Source organism: Drosophila teissieri, chromosome X (assembly GCF_016746235.2).
Source record: "Drosophila teissieri strain GT53w chromosome X, Prin_Dtei_1.1, whole genome shotgun sequence".
Lineage (NCBI taxonomy): Eukaryota > Metazoa > Arthropoda > Insecta > Diptera > Drosophilidae > Drosophila > Drosophila teissieri.
The window spans coordinates 2,681,347-2,698,332 of NC_053034.1; the positions used below are offsets into that span (position 1 = coordinate 2,681,347).

Genomic DNA, 16,986 nt, shown 5'->3' on the forward strand with positions numbered 1-16,986 from the left:
CAATGTATTTATTTAATTAACGCTAATTCTGGACCGCTGGCCAGCTCCACGTCCTCGTCAATATTTCTCATTCATTGGGCAAATAAACATTAGCCCGGTCGCGTGTTCCATTCGAAATTCGCAGATGTGCGACTGATTAAACTGATCTTGAATGGCATCGAAATTGCTGAGGAAGTACTTTTCTTACAGATACTCAGATACTCGTAGATATTAGATACTCAATATAAGCCGCTTGGTGCCAATTAAAAAACGTTTTCTTTGTGGTTTGTCCTTTTTTATTCGGTTTTATTTTGTTTTGTATATATGTAGCGTAACTTGTAGTAACGTAACTAAATTTTACAAATATTCTTTCACTTCCTGTGCTTTGGTCCTACATGACGAAAAAAAAAACAAAAAAAAATGGTTTTGATATATGTATGTTTAATATATAGATAAAGTTATATACGTATGTGTTTTACATTGGATGTATTAATAATAGCAATAATAACAACAATAACGGACAGCAGCGGGACGAGAACGGTAAGTGATCATTGTGTATCATTTTTTTGTATCATGTTTATCGGCGCTTAGTCCTTATCTTTACCGTTACTCAGCCCCTCTGCTGCTGCTTCAGCCGGCGCCGGCGCTTGCCAAATATATATTATTCTCTACATATCGTACAATACAATACATATACATCGATTGCTATCGATCCTACCTGCTATATCTTCTCGCTGGCTTGGGGTTTTCTTTGCTTATCATATTGGGCGAAAGAGTGCCAAAAACGGGTATGTATTCTCTTCATATTTTCATATTTTCCTTTCTTGTTCTTTTTCTTTTTTTCTTTGTTTTAGATATGGCCCGATTTTGATGTGGCATTTCTCTTGCCCATTTCTGATTTCATTTTGTTGGTTCGTTTAAATTCCAATAGATTGATAGATATTTTTAGGAGGGGGGAGGGGACGTTTAAAATTAGACACACAATGAAAATCATTATCGCTATCGTTAAATAATTACTGACGATACAAATAATCGTGTATTGTAGCACACGCATACCATATATACACAGATAATGCCCGATCCTCTGGCGGAATGGGGCAAATGGAAATTACTTGTGGGTCGCGGGTGGGGTAGGGTGGTCTGGTGTTGTGGTGTGTTAACTATTGTTGATTTTCAAGGAAAACGTAATAAGCCCAAAGGTCCTGCCCACAAGTTGATATCTCAAGTTGATATATCAGAACTCGCGACAGGACCTTGCAGGCTAACAGTTTTAGCAGAAGATTCTATGGGTTTTTGGCTGGGGGCTATCGTTTAGTGATTAGTAATTAGTTGCTTAATTGAGTTCCTTGCGCGTCGTATTGGGCAACAGCAGGCACATGAGACCACCGCCGATGAGCAGACCCGACACGATGAACGTGGGCGATGGACAGTAGTTGTCCAGCAGCTGGGCAATCACGATGTTGCCGATGATGCCGCCCAATCGAGCGGCGACCATCGAAATGGCCACACCGGTGGCCCTCAGCTTGGTGGGGAATACTTCGGTGATCAGGCAGTCGAGCGCCGCATTGGCTGCCGAGATGGCGCCACTGAAGATGGCCGATACGACCAGGTTCTGAACGGAGCTGCGCACAAAGTACATCAGCGCCGAGCAGATGCCGGCGGTCATGGTGCCGGCGATTAGGAAGAACTTCCTACCCAGCATGTCCATGCCGAGGATGGCCAACAGATTGGCCGGCAGCGCCGAGGCCAGTGATATCAGCGATTCCATGAACACCGATTGCGGTATATCCGACGAGCAGGTGCCATTTTTGTTTTGCTCCTTGGCCAGGTTAACCACGTATTCCGTGACAGCACAAACGCCGGCCGACTGGTCCGGGAATGCCTTCTCGTACTCCTCGAAGCGATTGAAGAGCTCCGGGAACCACATCAACAGGCCATAATAGCCAATGTGGAATGTAAAGTTAATCGTGATCGAGACGATGGTGAATCGCAGTATGGGCGACTTGAACAGGGCGCGACTGTGGTCCACCATACCGCTGATCATGCGGCTATACTTGTTCTTCACACTGCCATTGCTCTCCAGCAGCTTCTCGTCCACCTCCAGGTCGTACACCATGTACTCGTCCGGTCGGCGCTTCGTGTTCGTCACGAAAATGCCACGGAAAATGGCCAGGGCGCGATCCTTCTTGCCGCGCGTCAGCAGAAACTTGGGCGACTCGGGCAGATAGAAGAGCAGGAATCCCACGAGGAACGAAGGCAGTGAGCAGACCAGCAGGAAGATACGCCATGAGTTGTACGTGAAGTACGGCGTGGTGACGCCAATCGTACGCGGGATGATCAGCCAGGCCAAGCTGGCCACGAACAGGTTGCCAAACGTCCAGAAGGCGGCCATGAAGCTCAGCATGGAGCCGCGTTTCGCCTTCGGCTGGAATTCGGCGAAGTACGACCAGATCACAGGACCACTGCCGCCCAAACTGCAAATAAATGGGGGGAAAATAAATAGAGTTATAATCGTAACTATAAAAACTATTCGGGGATATTTCATATGTTCATGAAAAATTATGTTAGTACAGTGCGTATACGCTATTTCCAAAATCATACAGTGCGTATAAGCAATTTTCCAAACCATACAGTGCGTATACGCAATTTCCGAAATCATATATTGCGTATACGCTATTTTACAAATCATACAGTGCGTATACGCGATTTCCCAAATCATATATTGCGTATACGCCCCGTTCACAGAATTCTACAACAGAACATCAAGTATACGAAAAATTTTTGAAATTCTTTGAATATTGATAAACCAAAATTGAAGTATCATTTAGCACTCAATGTCGGAGCGCATGAAAATATTGCGAAATAAGTGTTGTTAGTTCGGTGCGGTAATTAGCAAACGATTGGCAAAAAATACAAAATATATTGTTAAATATGGGTGAGCATTGGGGTAAACCGGTGACTAAGCGTCAATGTAACCCAAAAGCCAGGGGGCCAAGGCCTGATCTCAGATTTTCCATTTGCCAGCGGCAAATTCATTGGGTATTTGGGTGATCTTTTCGCGTTCGTTACATTTTCGGGGCATTTCGATCGGACTTGCTGGATTCGAGCCTTTAATTAGCATAAACAGTCACGATATTGCGGCTCAAATATTTTGTTGTTATTCATAATAGAAGTAATTGAATTAACACCTTGCCCCGGGTCCGGGCCCGTGTGTCACTCAATCCACAGATCCACACAGATCCACACAGATCCACAGATTCATCGATCGATGATCCATGGCTGCATGGAGCGCTGCTATCACCTCATCGATTGGCTATTTTTGAATGGCACTCGTTGGCTGATTGTTATAGCTTAATTTTAGATGGATGATAAATACTTACGCTGCGCCATTGAGGAAGCGGAACAGCATGAAGAAGGTGTACGTCTGCGAGAAGGACGAGGCGACGATGCAGAAGGCGTTCATGAACGAGATGACGATGAGGACCTTCTTGCGGCCAAAACTGTCGGCGATGCTGCCCCAGAAGTAGGCGCCCACCATCATGCCAATGAAGATGATCGAGTTCAGCCAGCCCTTGGTCTCCGTATTCAATTCCAGATCACATTCCGCCGATGGCAGAATGAAGGACATGGAGATGACATCCATTTCCTCGGACGTGCTGACCAATCCGCAGATGGCCAGCAGTATATAATGGAACTTGCCATAGCCGCACAATTCGATGGCCCTCTCAAAGTTGGCGACTATCGGGGCAGTGGGTTCCGGCAAGGGTATGGACTTCTTGCGTCCCTTACCACCCTTGCCCCCCCTACCGGGCGGCCCATGACCCCCGTGACCCCCATCGGGGGCGTCCCGCTCTACGTCCTGCTGCTTGCCATTGGCATGGCTGTCCGGCTCGTAGCCGCGATTGTCCGCCGCAAACTGATACTCCGGCTGCTTGGGTCCGGTGCCCAAGGAGTACGGCTGGATGATCGCTCGGTTGTCGATGTGCGAGTTCGCGTTTCCGGTGGCTGGAGCGATTGCCTGGCCAGTGGGATGGTTGCTTGCTTGGTTGCTTGCTGCGCTCTGGTTGTAGTTTGGTTGTAGTCCAGCTTCTACATTATAGGCTGTAAGTAGGTGGTGGTGGTTTCACACGGGGGTTAATGTGGCGGTTCTCACAGCATTATGGTATTATGGTATTATCAAATATCCATTACTGTAATGGAATCTATGTATATTACTTACATTCGCTTTTGCCCTTTGCGGAATCACCTTCTACCATTCTATAGTTCAGGGTTTTGTTGGCTTCTTGTGCGCGTAGCAAAAAGGAAATTGGGATTACTTGTAGGGGTTTTTTTTTGGTAGCTTGTTTGCTCTAAGCTCTGCTTAGATGGGTACAGTTGTGTCGGCCTCGCTTAGCGGTCTGCAATGAGAGAAAGAGATGGCGAGTGTTATCGTTGTGCTTAATCAGAGATCGATCGTTCTATCGATCGATTGTTTCGACATGGGTGGAAAGTGGGTTAATTTAACGCAATTGGGCGGCAATTGAGCAGAATGAATGAACGATCTGTTCGTCGCGCCCAAGCGACAACGTAATTGATTAATAAAAAATTATGCCCGAAATAGTCGCGGGCACTGAAATTAACCGTAAGTGCCGAAGGCGTGAAAAAATCCCCCATTTGGGTCGACAATTTCATTAATAAATAATTGAGGAGCTGTCTTCGTTGCGTATTTGAATTTCACTGTTCCAGCTAGATATATATAACAATATGTAACAATAAATATTTAGGGGTATTTTTTAAACTTTGCTATACTAATTATAATTGTTTTGCCCACGCACTAGCAATTTTTAAGCATGGGAAACTAATTGGTTTGAGGCACTCAATAAAAAATAAATAAAAAATAAATCAAAGCGAGCGATTGCGTCTTCCGCTCGAACAGCTTGCTAATTAAGAGATTGGCGAAAATTGAATTCAAATCGCAATTTATCGCGCCAATCTTTCACTTTATTCATTAGGCAGCAGCAGCAGCAACAACAATTACAAATGTGCATCAGTAACAAATGATTCGTATTCGCAATCGACATCGCAATCGCAATCGCATTGAACCTGAAACTGAACCGGCCGTACGCATGTGCAATGAAGGAGAACAGGAACCAAAAGCGCAACGGCAAGTGCACTGAGAGAAATGCTGCTGGCTTGCCGACTCTTTGCCTTACTCCTAACAATATGGGGTAGATCATATATATCTATATATATATATATCATATATATCTATTGGCAGGATCACTTGCTCATTGATATGAAATCATCAGAGCCTTTTACGTTGTGTAGCTGTCAGTCTCTGTCACTGGGTGGGTGGGTTGCTTGTGTTTCATTGCCACTGCGTTCCGTTCCGTTTCGTTCCGCTCATTCCGTTTCACTCGCTTGCAAAACGATAATCCCCAGCAATTAGCCATGTTTTATTATGAATATATGCTGATTTATGCCCTGGACGATCATTAAACGCCTACGCTTCCGCAAGCCAGTGCCACATGGCCCTTCACCTGGCCTTCGTGCCATTCCCAGATCCACTCCCGATCTTATTCCCATCCCCATTCCCAATCCATTTAATCCATTCAAAAGTACAGTCACAGCTCTGGAGCCCTACTAGAGTCATTTAGGAAGTGCAATATATTTGTCAGCATATTAAATGAATTCCTCAACCGCTCAGTTCACTCGTTAAGTGTGCTCCCATAAACTTTCGAGTTGAACCATGATTATTGGCTCGAACCAAAAAAAAACATTCCATCTGTATAACACTGCTATGCTATGGCTACGTATATATTAGCGCCATAAAAACGCACTCGTTTCCAGTTTTGCTGTTTAAACAAGTCGCATTAGAATGATTGTCTTTTTCAGGCGCAATTAAAGCAGCGCAACTGGAAAAACTGCGTGTGAATGGAATACCCCGGACTTGATGTGGTCCCAGCTTCAGCTTTACACTCACTCACTCGGTGCCCCAATGTCATCCGATGCATGTGTCGGATGCCCAGGGAAAAGGGGCTATGCCAAATGGGGGATTGGGTGGACCGTTTATGGTGCTATGGTGCACGTAGCTTTGTTTTTGCGCCTTTGCATATCTCAAATTAATTAGCACATAAAACTGAGACCCGGCTCTAAACTACGGCTCCTAACTACCGCACTTCTGCCAGATGTATGGGATGTGGATTGTGAGTTGTGGGAAATGCTGAAGTACGAAGTCGGAATGAACTCGTAAATCTACAGATTTTCAACAAAACATTTGTGAGAGATTTGAACCACTCAATCGCTTACCGAACCTGTGTTAAAAAAATAATGACTCAGTTAAATTGTTTGCATTCCCTTTAAAATGGAACTGTAAGCAAACCGAGACCCTTAAGTTTAAAAGTCTTTAATATCCCTAACATGTTTGTTACAAATACCTAAGTTCATTATTTCATAACATAAATTATATAATTCTCAGTTTGTTTTCACTGTTGTATCTACCCATTTTGCTGTATAGAATATTAGGTTTTTGGTAATTCTGCTAATTTGCCCCAACTTTGCTTTTCATGATTGGCATTTCATTACCTGTTGGCTGTTCTTGGTCAGAACTCGCAGCTCTTCGGGGCTTATTGTTTGGCAATTAAATTGGTTGTATTCCTTGCGAATAATATATGTTTTTTATGCACCGTTAAATAATTGTATTTATCGCGCTGCTACGCCCTGTATATCTGTATATAAGTATTTCTAATTTTTTTATTTTGCACTTGTTTGGTGTTTGTTTATTTTAACTCGTGTTGTTTGTGGATTAAATTTTAGAAAATTGCTCGTCAGCTCAATGTGGACTGTTTGTGTTTTTGCTTATAGTGGATCTTGGCGTTGCTGGTGCGCGGAGTTCTCAACGAGGCTTGGCAATTCTTGCAAACTGGCGAAAACATTAAAACCGTTGGCTGACACACAATGGGCGAATGGCAAAGGGCATCGAAATCGATACAATTTAGGCGCAAAAAAAAAGTCCCCTTTTCTCAACGGATCTTCTGCAAATACGAGCGGTTTTGCGAGCGGTTAGCGGTACGTCGGCGGTACTGTGAGCGGTCTCTCGATCAACGTTCGTGCACTTCAAGCGGTGGAAAGTATCTGAGCGGCGTTCGACGGCCGCTTAAATACACAGAAATCGCATCCGCGGAACGGGCGGCAGTGGAACGCGGCTTATCACCCGCCCACCGCCCCCTTTTACCGTTTTCACTGCCGCACGCCTCACTGTTCCATTCCCACTGTTCGCCCGCTGTGAGCGCGCGCGCGCGCTTGCTAATTGATATTCAAATTGCGATCATCGCCAAGTGCGACCAGCAATTGCATAGCAATGCAATGATAACGCCGAAGAAAGCAAATCAAAACAAGAAATTATCAGCCTCTGGTGACCTCGATACGATTGAATTCCTCCAGAGATCAAAAGTTGAGCTCCCACTTATTAATCATTTCCGAAATTAAAGTAGGATGCAGCATAAAGTATTCAAAAATTAATCATATGAAACTTTAAATAAAGAAACTGATTACTAGTCTGGATCATAGCCATAAGTACTAAAATGTCTTAAAAGACAATGATTGAGTTTTCAACTAAATTAGCAAGATTTTCAGAAATCGATTACCAATAAGAAAACATTGCCTAAGGTGCAAGGATTATATGGTAATTGCAAATCGTGATCGCCACGTGATCTACCTTGAGCCCGAAATAAACAGTTCAGATGAGTCAAGTTCGGTACAAATCGTAGAAATGATAATCGCATAACGTTAACTGAACTTAAACGTAACTGGCCGATCGGGTGACAAAGCCGATGATTATTTTGAAAATTCAACTTCGAATCCCTTTTTGCGAACAATTAACGGCAGCAGGCATCGGCTTGAGTGATCAAAAGAATTATACTTGAGACTTAATAGCGGCATTATCATTATTGTTCATATTGTTACATATAGCGGGCGAATATAAACACACATATATACATATGTATATGCATATGTATAGCGATTAAACGTATTGTTGTCATGGCGATTACTGATACTACCATTCGATCAGAGCGAGCAATGATCGTGTAAGCTGGCCATGTGACTTGTGAGCTTACAAAAAAGAATAAAAAAGTAACCAAGTATAGGGATTTTCGAAACCAATATTGAGATGGAAATTAATCGAACTTAGCGCTTTCAAAGTGATGCAATTGGAGCAACTCATTAATCATTGTATCATGCGAATAACGAATATCTGCCATAAAGTCGATCAACATTGTCTAATTGCTTAATTGTTAGCCACACTTTGGTGGGCGTTTTTTCACTGGGCGCAGTGAGTCATCTGCATTCGGGATGTTTATGCGGGCCAAAAGAACGCGAACAAGCGAAAGCGCAGTGAAACCCGAGATGGTTACCTTCCACGGTTACCAAAGACGACGTGACTCTCTCCAGAGTCAAGTGCAGATTGGGGCCTTGCATAATGGGCGATTATTAGTACGGACGTAGTCGTAACTTGACGCTAATTTCTGGTTGCTTCGTTTGGCAAATTATCGCACCTCTGACCCACAGAAGAGCCACACAAAAGATTGGATGTCAGTGGCTTGCTGTACGTGTTCTTTGTTCGCTTCTCGTTTTCGCTTAATATTTGCTAACTAGCCGTTTGTTTAAGCCGCCCACAATTAATTTAATTAGACATTGTTGTCACGAAACGAACACGGCCAATTGAAAATTATGCTAGATGAGGGACAGCTTAATTACGATCGTAATAACACAGCTACAGGTACGGATACAGATACAGTTACAGCTACAGTTACCCATTACAAGTCAATTGTATAGCATCGTAACGTTAAGAAGCCCATGATTGATATCTAGACTAAAGGTCAAATGGTTGCTGCCTTCGCTAAGTTCATTTTGGGCGTCTGTGGCGTGGCCATGGCTGAGTTTAATCTACAAACAATAACAGAGCCAACGCACACAGATGGGCCTACATATATTCCATTTCCTACATATAGAGGTGCCCACAAGTATATTCTATATGCACATTTATCTGCTCATATATGTATGTATGTGAGGACATATGTACATATGTATGTATGTACTGGACTGGCTGTTGTTGCTGAATTGTTAATCAAACTGCGTGCGCTGTGCTCGAAACTCGTTCGAATCGGTTTTTATTTCCCCCACCAAGGAGAGTATATATCTTTCGACATCTTTCCGATCCGCATCTTCAATTAAAGAGACCAGCATCATTTGTGCGCTTCTTGCTGCTGATCGCTGCACAAACATTTCAATTAATTGACCACTTTCAATTGAAGACGATGTGCGATGCGCGATGTGCGATGTGCGAAACGAAAACAAAAGTCGCCAAGAGAGCGTGAATATAACGAAACGAATTCAAATGGATATTACGAGGAATTCCGAATTGGGTGTTCAATAAACAACGAAACGGATCGGATCGAATCGGAACGCTCTTTCACAGATAATTCAAAACAAACATGACTAATATGCTGGAGCTATTGTTGTTGTTTTTGTTGATTTTGCGCCTCAAGAGAGAGCGAGTGCGCGACTATGGGCCACAGTGAGGCCTCTCTGGAGGCGATCTGCTGACCCAGCAACAAGCTAAAGCTATTACCGCTTCGTATGATTCAGAGGACAATGTTGCCATGATAAATAAACCAGCGGAAAGTGTATTTCATCAGGGCTTTTGGGGCAGCAGCTCCAAACTCTTGGGCTCTAGAGAAACTGCCATATAAACATCCCTTTTGAAAGGACAATCCTTTTGGATACTACATATCAAGTTCTTAAGTATCTGATAAAAACTAAGGAAAGTATCTGATTGAAACTAAGGAAAGTAACTGATTGAAACTAAGAAAAGTATCTGATAGAAACTAAGGAAAGTATCTGATAGAAACTAAGCAAAGTATCTGATATAAGCTAAGGGGATCATGGAGATCCTGTAAAGAATTTTGCCCTCAAAAATTCCATATTCCATATTCATATGGGGGCCTGCGATTGGAAATCTGGAATTTCGAGGATTATGCATATTTATGCATTAATCGGACACAGGTGTTTTGGCGCCTGCTTTCCGTTTTTTCAATCTGGTGTTCACTTTGGCATCGAATTAAATATCAATATTGCGCTTTCTGCCTTGCTTATTCCACTTGTATTTTTTCCCCTCTTTTTTTTTTTGCGAGTTTCGCGGGCGCGCGACAATTTAGTTTGCATAATTAATTTATGGGTATTTGTTATTTTCAGCTGTTACACCGTATTTCAAGCAACAAAATAAAATGTAAAAAAAAACAAAAAATAAAAACAAAAAGGTTGGAATAAAGAATGTGGAATAATGCCCGCGGGCGGCAGAAAATAATTTGTTTTGTGTCATCCTGAATCTGAATTATATTTACGAGCAACAGGAAGACTTGCGCAGCCAACTGAATCACCATTGCCCATTGTACTTTATCCTTGGGCATCGCGGTGGGGTGCAGAGGGGTGTAGAGGGTACATACTTAATTATCGGGGGGATACGCACCTACTACTGCTGTCCTTGTCGACGATGTCGACGAGTGTTGTTTTGCTGTGTGTTGGGTGTTGTGTGTGTTGTTTCAATAGAGATGCGATGCACGGCGGTTAGGCGAGTAGCTGAATCGGGCTAAATAGATCACGATCACTGGTTGGAGGAGCTCCACGCGGCTCCAAGAGCGATTGGACAGTGCGTTCCAAGTATCGTTGGGCCGGCGTTTTTATAAGCGCCAACCCATAGCCCCACAGTCGTACAGCCCCCGCCCCCCTTGCGAACCCTGTCGCCCCCTTTTTTCGGATTCGTTCTCGGGATGCTGACTCTTCTTCGCTCTTTCGCGATCGCACAATCTGTGTGTGCCTGCCACTCTCGCCACTGGGCAATCGGCTCACTCGGTTCTTCTTAGCTTGTGTACACTCAGCTACTCAGCTACCCAGCTACCCAGCTACCCAGCTGCTTCTGTTGCTATTGCTTATTTTATTTTTATTTTTTGTACTTTTTTGGTTTTCGGTTTGGTTGTTGTTCTTGTGGTTTTTGCTGCTCTTGCGCGCCTTCCTAGTTTTGTTTGTTGCTCTTGACGTTATCGCCTGGCGGATCGGAGACAACAACAACATCGAGATGGGGCAGCATCAGAGATGTCGCCCTCCGATGCTTATCACTTGGCTCTCAGGCGCTCTTATCTGCCGAGTGAGTGCTATACTCGTAATCGCAACAATGTGTGTACCCCCGTACACGGGTGTACGAAAATAAGAACTGCAATCTTTATGGCTCGCTGCGAATGCAATGCTCTTCCTTCTGCAAATGCAAAGCCTATAGTTTGTCAATACCAATACAAAGTCCTTAGCGTCCGGCGCATCGTGTGCGAATCGGTTAAAAGCGGCTGAATTTTAAGCACGAAAATCACCAACAAAATTCATACAGATGGAAAGTTATGAGAGGACCTTCTAGTTGGACTTCTTATAATAATACAAAAAAGTATACATATTGAAGTGTACATATTTCAAACGCAGTAGTTTATGGCACAGCCTCCAGGGACTATATATAAATCGCTTATGAATCGGTTAAAAAGATTTTCGTTACGAATCGCTTAGTCATGGGGCAGCTGGACATGAAGTCGATTGCGAAACGGGTATGAACCAGTTCAGCGATCGGTCTGCACCAGCTAAGGGCTGCTCGTGCACTATGGCCTCTGCAAACGGCCAAGTTGAACGGAAACCCTGGCTAAAACCAACATCATTTCAAACCAAAATCGCTGCAGGGTCCCAAAAAAGAAAGAAGAAAATCGCGCGTCAGCAAAATCCAGGCGCTACAGAAATAGCTCTGCGAATATGTATGAAATATGTGCGTGCGAACTCAGTGCCTCTCGTGTTTTTTGTCGCCTCGAATGTGTCGAAATTATTTGCGTGCTTGTTGTCCGCCCCCTCACTTCCCCCCCTCACTGGCCCCCATAGGACCCGCCAATTCCCTGGCGGCGGCAACAGATCTACGTAATTTTTTTTTGTTCAGTTCCATAAAAATATAAATGATCTTTTGTGTGTGCAAAGGTTTTTTCCGTAGCCCACAGCCATGAAACAGTATCGAAACCAAAAATTATGCTAGACAGTTTTCCATATCGTATAGATTTGGCTCTTCGTTGGCAAAGAACTTGGATTTCCAAGAAAACGTTTATGTCGCGATGCTAAACATTAATGTATGGAAAATTTTATGTTTAATGATTATTCAATAGCTACATTCAATAATTATCAATGAACAACAAATATTCAACAAAGGAAAATCGACATTTAACAATAAATTTGGCGACTTGCTACATTCAACACACAACCTATAACATGCACCATTTTTCAATCAGTGATATATATACATATGTGACATGTAACATTAAACATGCAACATTGAATTTGCAACATTGAATGTGCAACATTGAATTTGCAACATTGAATATGCAACATTGAATTTGCAACATTGAATTTACAGCATTGAATTGGCAACATTGAATTTGCAACATTGAACATGCAACATTGACTTTGCAACATTGAATTTGCAACATTGAATTGGCAACATTGAATTTGCAACATTGAATGTGCAACATTGAATGTGCAACATTGAATTTGCAACATTGGATGTGCAACAATGAATTTGCAACATTGAAACATAGCTAACATTCAACGCAAAACATTAAACATATCAAAAGTTATTTTGTATACATTGTAATTTACTTAATTTACATAATTTTACATAATTAATGTAATGTAAACAAAATTTCGTCCGCCAATACTTGCAATTCCCAATCAGTTCTGACTCAATCCTCATGGGATAGCCGCTCTGACAGCTCATAAATCAGTTGACCGGAAGTTATGATGTGATAGTAAAAGTAGTAGTTTGTGTGTCAGTGTGTGTGATAGTGGTTCCAGAGGCCATGTGGGTATCCCGTCGTCATTCTGGATGCAGTGCATCATGGACCTGACCAGGTATGTTCCACATTTAGGATATTATATTATTTTATTTTATATTATTTTCATATTATTATTATATTATTTTCATATTATTTTTATATTATTTTTATATTATTTTTATATTATTTTCATATTATTATTATATTATTTTCATATTATTATTATATTATTTTCATATTATTTTCATATTATTATTATATTATATTATTATTGATTCTCAAAACATATTTTATTAATAAACATGCATATTCATATATATGGGAAAGATTACCCACTCATTGAATTTAACTTAGTTATTTTTCTATTTTATGTGTAATGCAAGTAATATTGAATGCAAATCTTAACAATTAATAAAGTTCTTTGTTTGTCTACTTTTTAATTTTTTTTTATAAGTGTTTTTCCTGCAAACCGCCTTGCATGCCAATTGCATCGCAGATCGGCTTAATTTTATATGAATAAGTTTTCTATGATTAAGTTATTATTAGGTTAAGACTAGTGGTGAAGTCAGGTATAAGTGAATATTATCATATAAGATGCGGTGGAGAATTTCAAGGTGTTTGCCCTGTAATCCGGCATTATTTGTAAATTCGGTAGCTGCCTGCCGTCGAATGCAATATAGATCGGCTAAAAATAAGTGGCTTTACTTCTCGTCACACATCTTTCGCAACTCGCAGTGGATCCCGAATAAATATTGGCCCAGCCGCCAGCCAGTCGTCCAAGTTCAGTGGTGTTTGCCCGCTTGTCATCACTTCCAGTTGCTTGTTTGTCCGTGTCCGCGTCCGCGTCTGTGTCCGCCAGCCCTCGTGACCTGGCCCTCTGATATTGTCTTCCCTTCACTCTCGTCTCCTTATTTTTTCACTTTTCGGACAAGCCAACGTGTGTTCTTTGACTGCCAAGGCCCATCGCAAACGCCATCAAAGTCAACTCCCAAACGAAGCAACCAAAAAACCAAACAACCAACGAACCATCCCTCATCCCGATACCCAGTTCTTCTGAACTCCTCATCTGCTGATCTTGATCGCTATGTACACTGCTCCTCATGTGGGACTGACGTCAGTGGAAATTTGTGTAGACTTTATGAGGCTGCGGCTTAAAGTTGTTGATGTTTTTGTTTTGTGACTGCTGCCACTGGGGATTTATGGGCCACCCACACGGAGATACTCCGCTTATCAAGCGGACCGTTTGCCAGGCATAAATCTGCCTACTCTGGCACTTCTGCGCCATCCCCTTGATATCTGTGCTGCTTCTCTGGGGCTTAGCTTAAAAGTATGCAAAAAGTATGTGCATATTATCTAAACAGCAATCCAAAAGAGACACACATGAATTGTTGATATCCCACTTCCTTATTTGTATTTCCATTGGCAAAAAAAAAAAACTCTTATTCTCATCAATTAAGAACAGACCCAAGAACATAGAACGTCGGTAATTTTAGGGGTATGCACTGCACTGATCTCGCCTTGAACCCTCCGCACATAAATAGATTCAAGATCACAGGCGAATTGTTGATTGTTTTTCAGCTCCATAAAGAAAAAGGTGAATATGCTGGGGTTTTTCTATTGATTTCGAACCAAGCCAATGATAAAACTCTAGCTCTCTCTATCTCTCGGTGGATTCCAACCCAGTAATGAGCAGAGTTAAGATCTGCAAGTGATAATTCCACCTCAATGGTCTATCTTTAGGTTTACGATCTGTCATCTCGCTGAGCCGCAACATTATAACGTTCAAAACATCAGCATCATAATTGGCTTAGCGTTGGCTTTTTCCTAATACACTTGTTTATAACTTCTCCACTGACGCACAGAGAATTCCGCGGGTCACGTGCATTCAAAGTGCCAAGTCACTTTTGGCTACGCAGTGTCTATGGTCCAACTGCCCCTGGTATCCCCCATAAAGCCACTATATCATCATATCATCTCCCCTTCTGAGAAGCCCCTTCGGTCGAATGACAGAACCGCTCAGCTCGCGGCTCGCAGTTTGGGCTTGATTAATCATTGCATGCTCAATATCAATTAAGGCAAGGGGAAAAATACAAGATCGGCTCTATATAGAGGGCACTATATAGAGAAAGGGGGACAGAAGAAGAGCTCGTATCCAATGGGCTAAAAAGAGAGAGAGGAGCACAGCCGATGACTAACCATGTGGCTTAAGCAGAAATCAATTCAATGCCCAATTTCAGCGACATCGATGGAGAGGAAAACAACCGAAGAACGTGAGGCACATTCTGCATTCTACAGTCTACAGTCTTCAATCTTCTGTTTCCAGTCTCCAGTGCGAACCGGTTAGAACCGATGCCAATCAACACGATGAACCTTTGAGGCAGCTACGTCATCTGAATTAAAAAGGGGCGAAAACGCGACGAGTTCTTTGGTTCCGCAGATCATTTAGTTAGCTATTCCCATGAAGCATCATTATTGGTGCATCGAGATGAGATGTTTAGTTTTACGGATAATTTGGATTTCAAAGAATTAACACATTATTAAAAGGACTCATTGAGATGATAGGTTGAGGTTCTTTAATCATTTTCCATTCATTGTGCAAATCTACAGTATACATATGCCATATATACAAACTATAAATTGATTTGAAACAAAACCACATTATTTATAAATCATATATACATACTCCCTATTAATTGCTTTCGGAAATGATACAAATAATGAGAATCAATTTCTTGTTGCATTTGCTGTTATAAGCAATTGATTGTTTCTAAATATTTCGTTATTATTAATAAAGCGTAAACACCAAATGTTAGCTTAAGCTGATTAATTTGTTATTGCTCCGCATTTCCGTTGCTTGATGCTTGTATATTAAAGAATGAATTTGTTTCGGTGTTATTGTTATTTACAGAATTTGAAATTCGAATGGAAACTGGATCTGCACGCTTTGGGCAGGCAAAACCACCTGTCTACTGAATTCTACTAGTTCGGAAGCCTCAATTGGAATTGCATCAATTGGAAGACGATCTCGAGCTGAGTAACTGAGGAACTGTCTGCTTGAGTGCTTTTCCATTGCGGAGAGTTTTTCTATTTCTATTTGAATTGGAATTGGAATTTGAATTTTCATTTTGATTTTCACTTAATTCCATTTGCGAACTGGTTTGTGGCGCCCGAGCAGTTACAACAATGGATATGACAACAATTAGTTGATGCCACATGTCGCCTGGCTCTTTGTTCGTTGTCGCTGTCGCTGTTGTTATTTGCAAAATAGATATTGCAAAATGCCCAAAAGCACTTGTTTTGCTTTGCTTTGCTTTGTTTGGTTGGTTGGTTGGTTGGGGCGGTTCTACGCGGCTTTTGTTTGGATTTTTATGATGTCTAAAACTGTCGGCGCGGGTAATTTGATTAAAAATGTTTATCTTGATTAGGGCCTTTAGCTGCTAATGTAATCGAGCCACTATATAGCCACTATATAGCTACCACTACTTGATATAGCTACTGGATCAACAACGGCGCTACACGAGCCACCAACCGAAGGGCCATAAAGAGTTAAACAAACGAGCGAGGCCCTCAACTCAACTGGCTGACTTTCAGCGCAAAACATATAGAGTGGCTATATACATAGATACACTATGTACACATCTGTACATATGTATATTGCACATGCACATCTAGAGTTATTTGCATTCTGGTAACCCCGAACAGGCAAAAAAAAACAAAAAAAGAAAAAGGAATGTATTTATAAGTCTTTCCACTTGAATGTACTATTTGTTTGCTAAATACTGGCAATAAGGTGGGCAATAATGAAGTGAGGGAAAGGAGAGATCGACGACGGTGCTAGAGAAAGTGTCAGATTGGTGACCCCGAACTGCCTGAAAATGCTTACGTGGCAGGTTTTTATGAGATTTCCCTGTCTCGTTATTTCTTATTTGTTTGCTAAGTGCACAGGGAAAAAACCTTATTGACTATTCAATTTTCGCATGCTGTTCCAAATAAATTATTACGATTCAATCAATATTTCGCATATTTATTTAAAGCCAATGGTGGGGTAGGTAACTTAAAGCTAACACGGAGTTTTGCATTTGTTGCCATAACTAATAAAAACAAACTAAATCTTATTAAA

The 16,986-nt window shown here is 41.9% G+C and overlaps 1 protein-coding gene across 2 annotated transcripts; it reads right to left on the reverse strand.

Annotated features, from left to right (window-relative positions):
• Nucleotides 1-252: 252 nt before the first annotated feature.
• Nucleotides 253-10,682, reverse strand: LOC122623857 (synaptic vesicle glycoprotein 2B). 2 transcript variants are annotated; one of them, XM_043803218.1, is made up of 4 exons: nucleotides 10,487-10,682; nucleotides 4,199-4,376; nucleotides 3,360-4,080; nucleotides 253-2,453 (listed from the first exon to the last, which is right to left on the reverse strand). In XM_043803218.1, the coding sequence occupies exons 2-4, from the start codon at nucleotides 4,233-4,235 to the stop codon at nucleotides 1,313-1,315; spliced, it is 1,899 nt and encodes a 632-aa protein (XP_043659153.1). In that variant the 5' UTR covers nucleotides 4,236-4,376; nucleotides 10,487-10,682; the 3' UTR covers nucleotides 253-1,312. The 2 variants fall into 2 exon arrangements, with proteins under 2 accessions (XP_043659153.1, XP_043659154.1); XM_043803219.1 differs by lacking the exon at nucleotides 10,487-10,682 and adding an exon at nucleotides 6,544-7,044.
• Nucleotides 10,683-16,986: the final 6,304 nt, after the last annotated feature.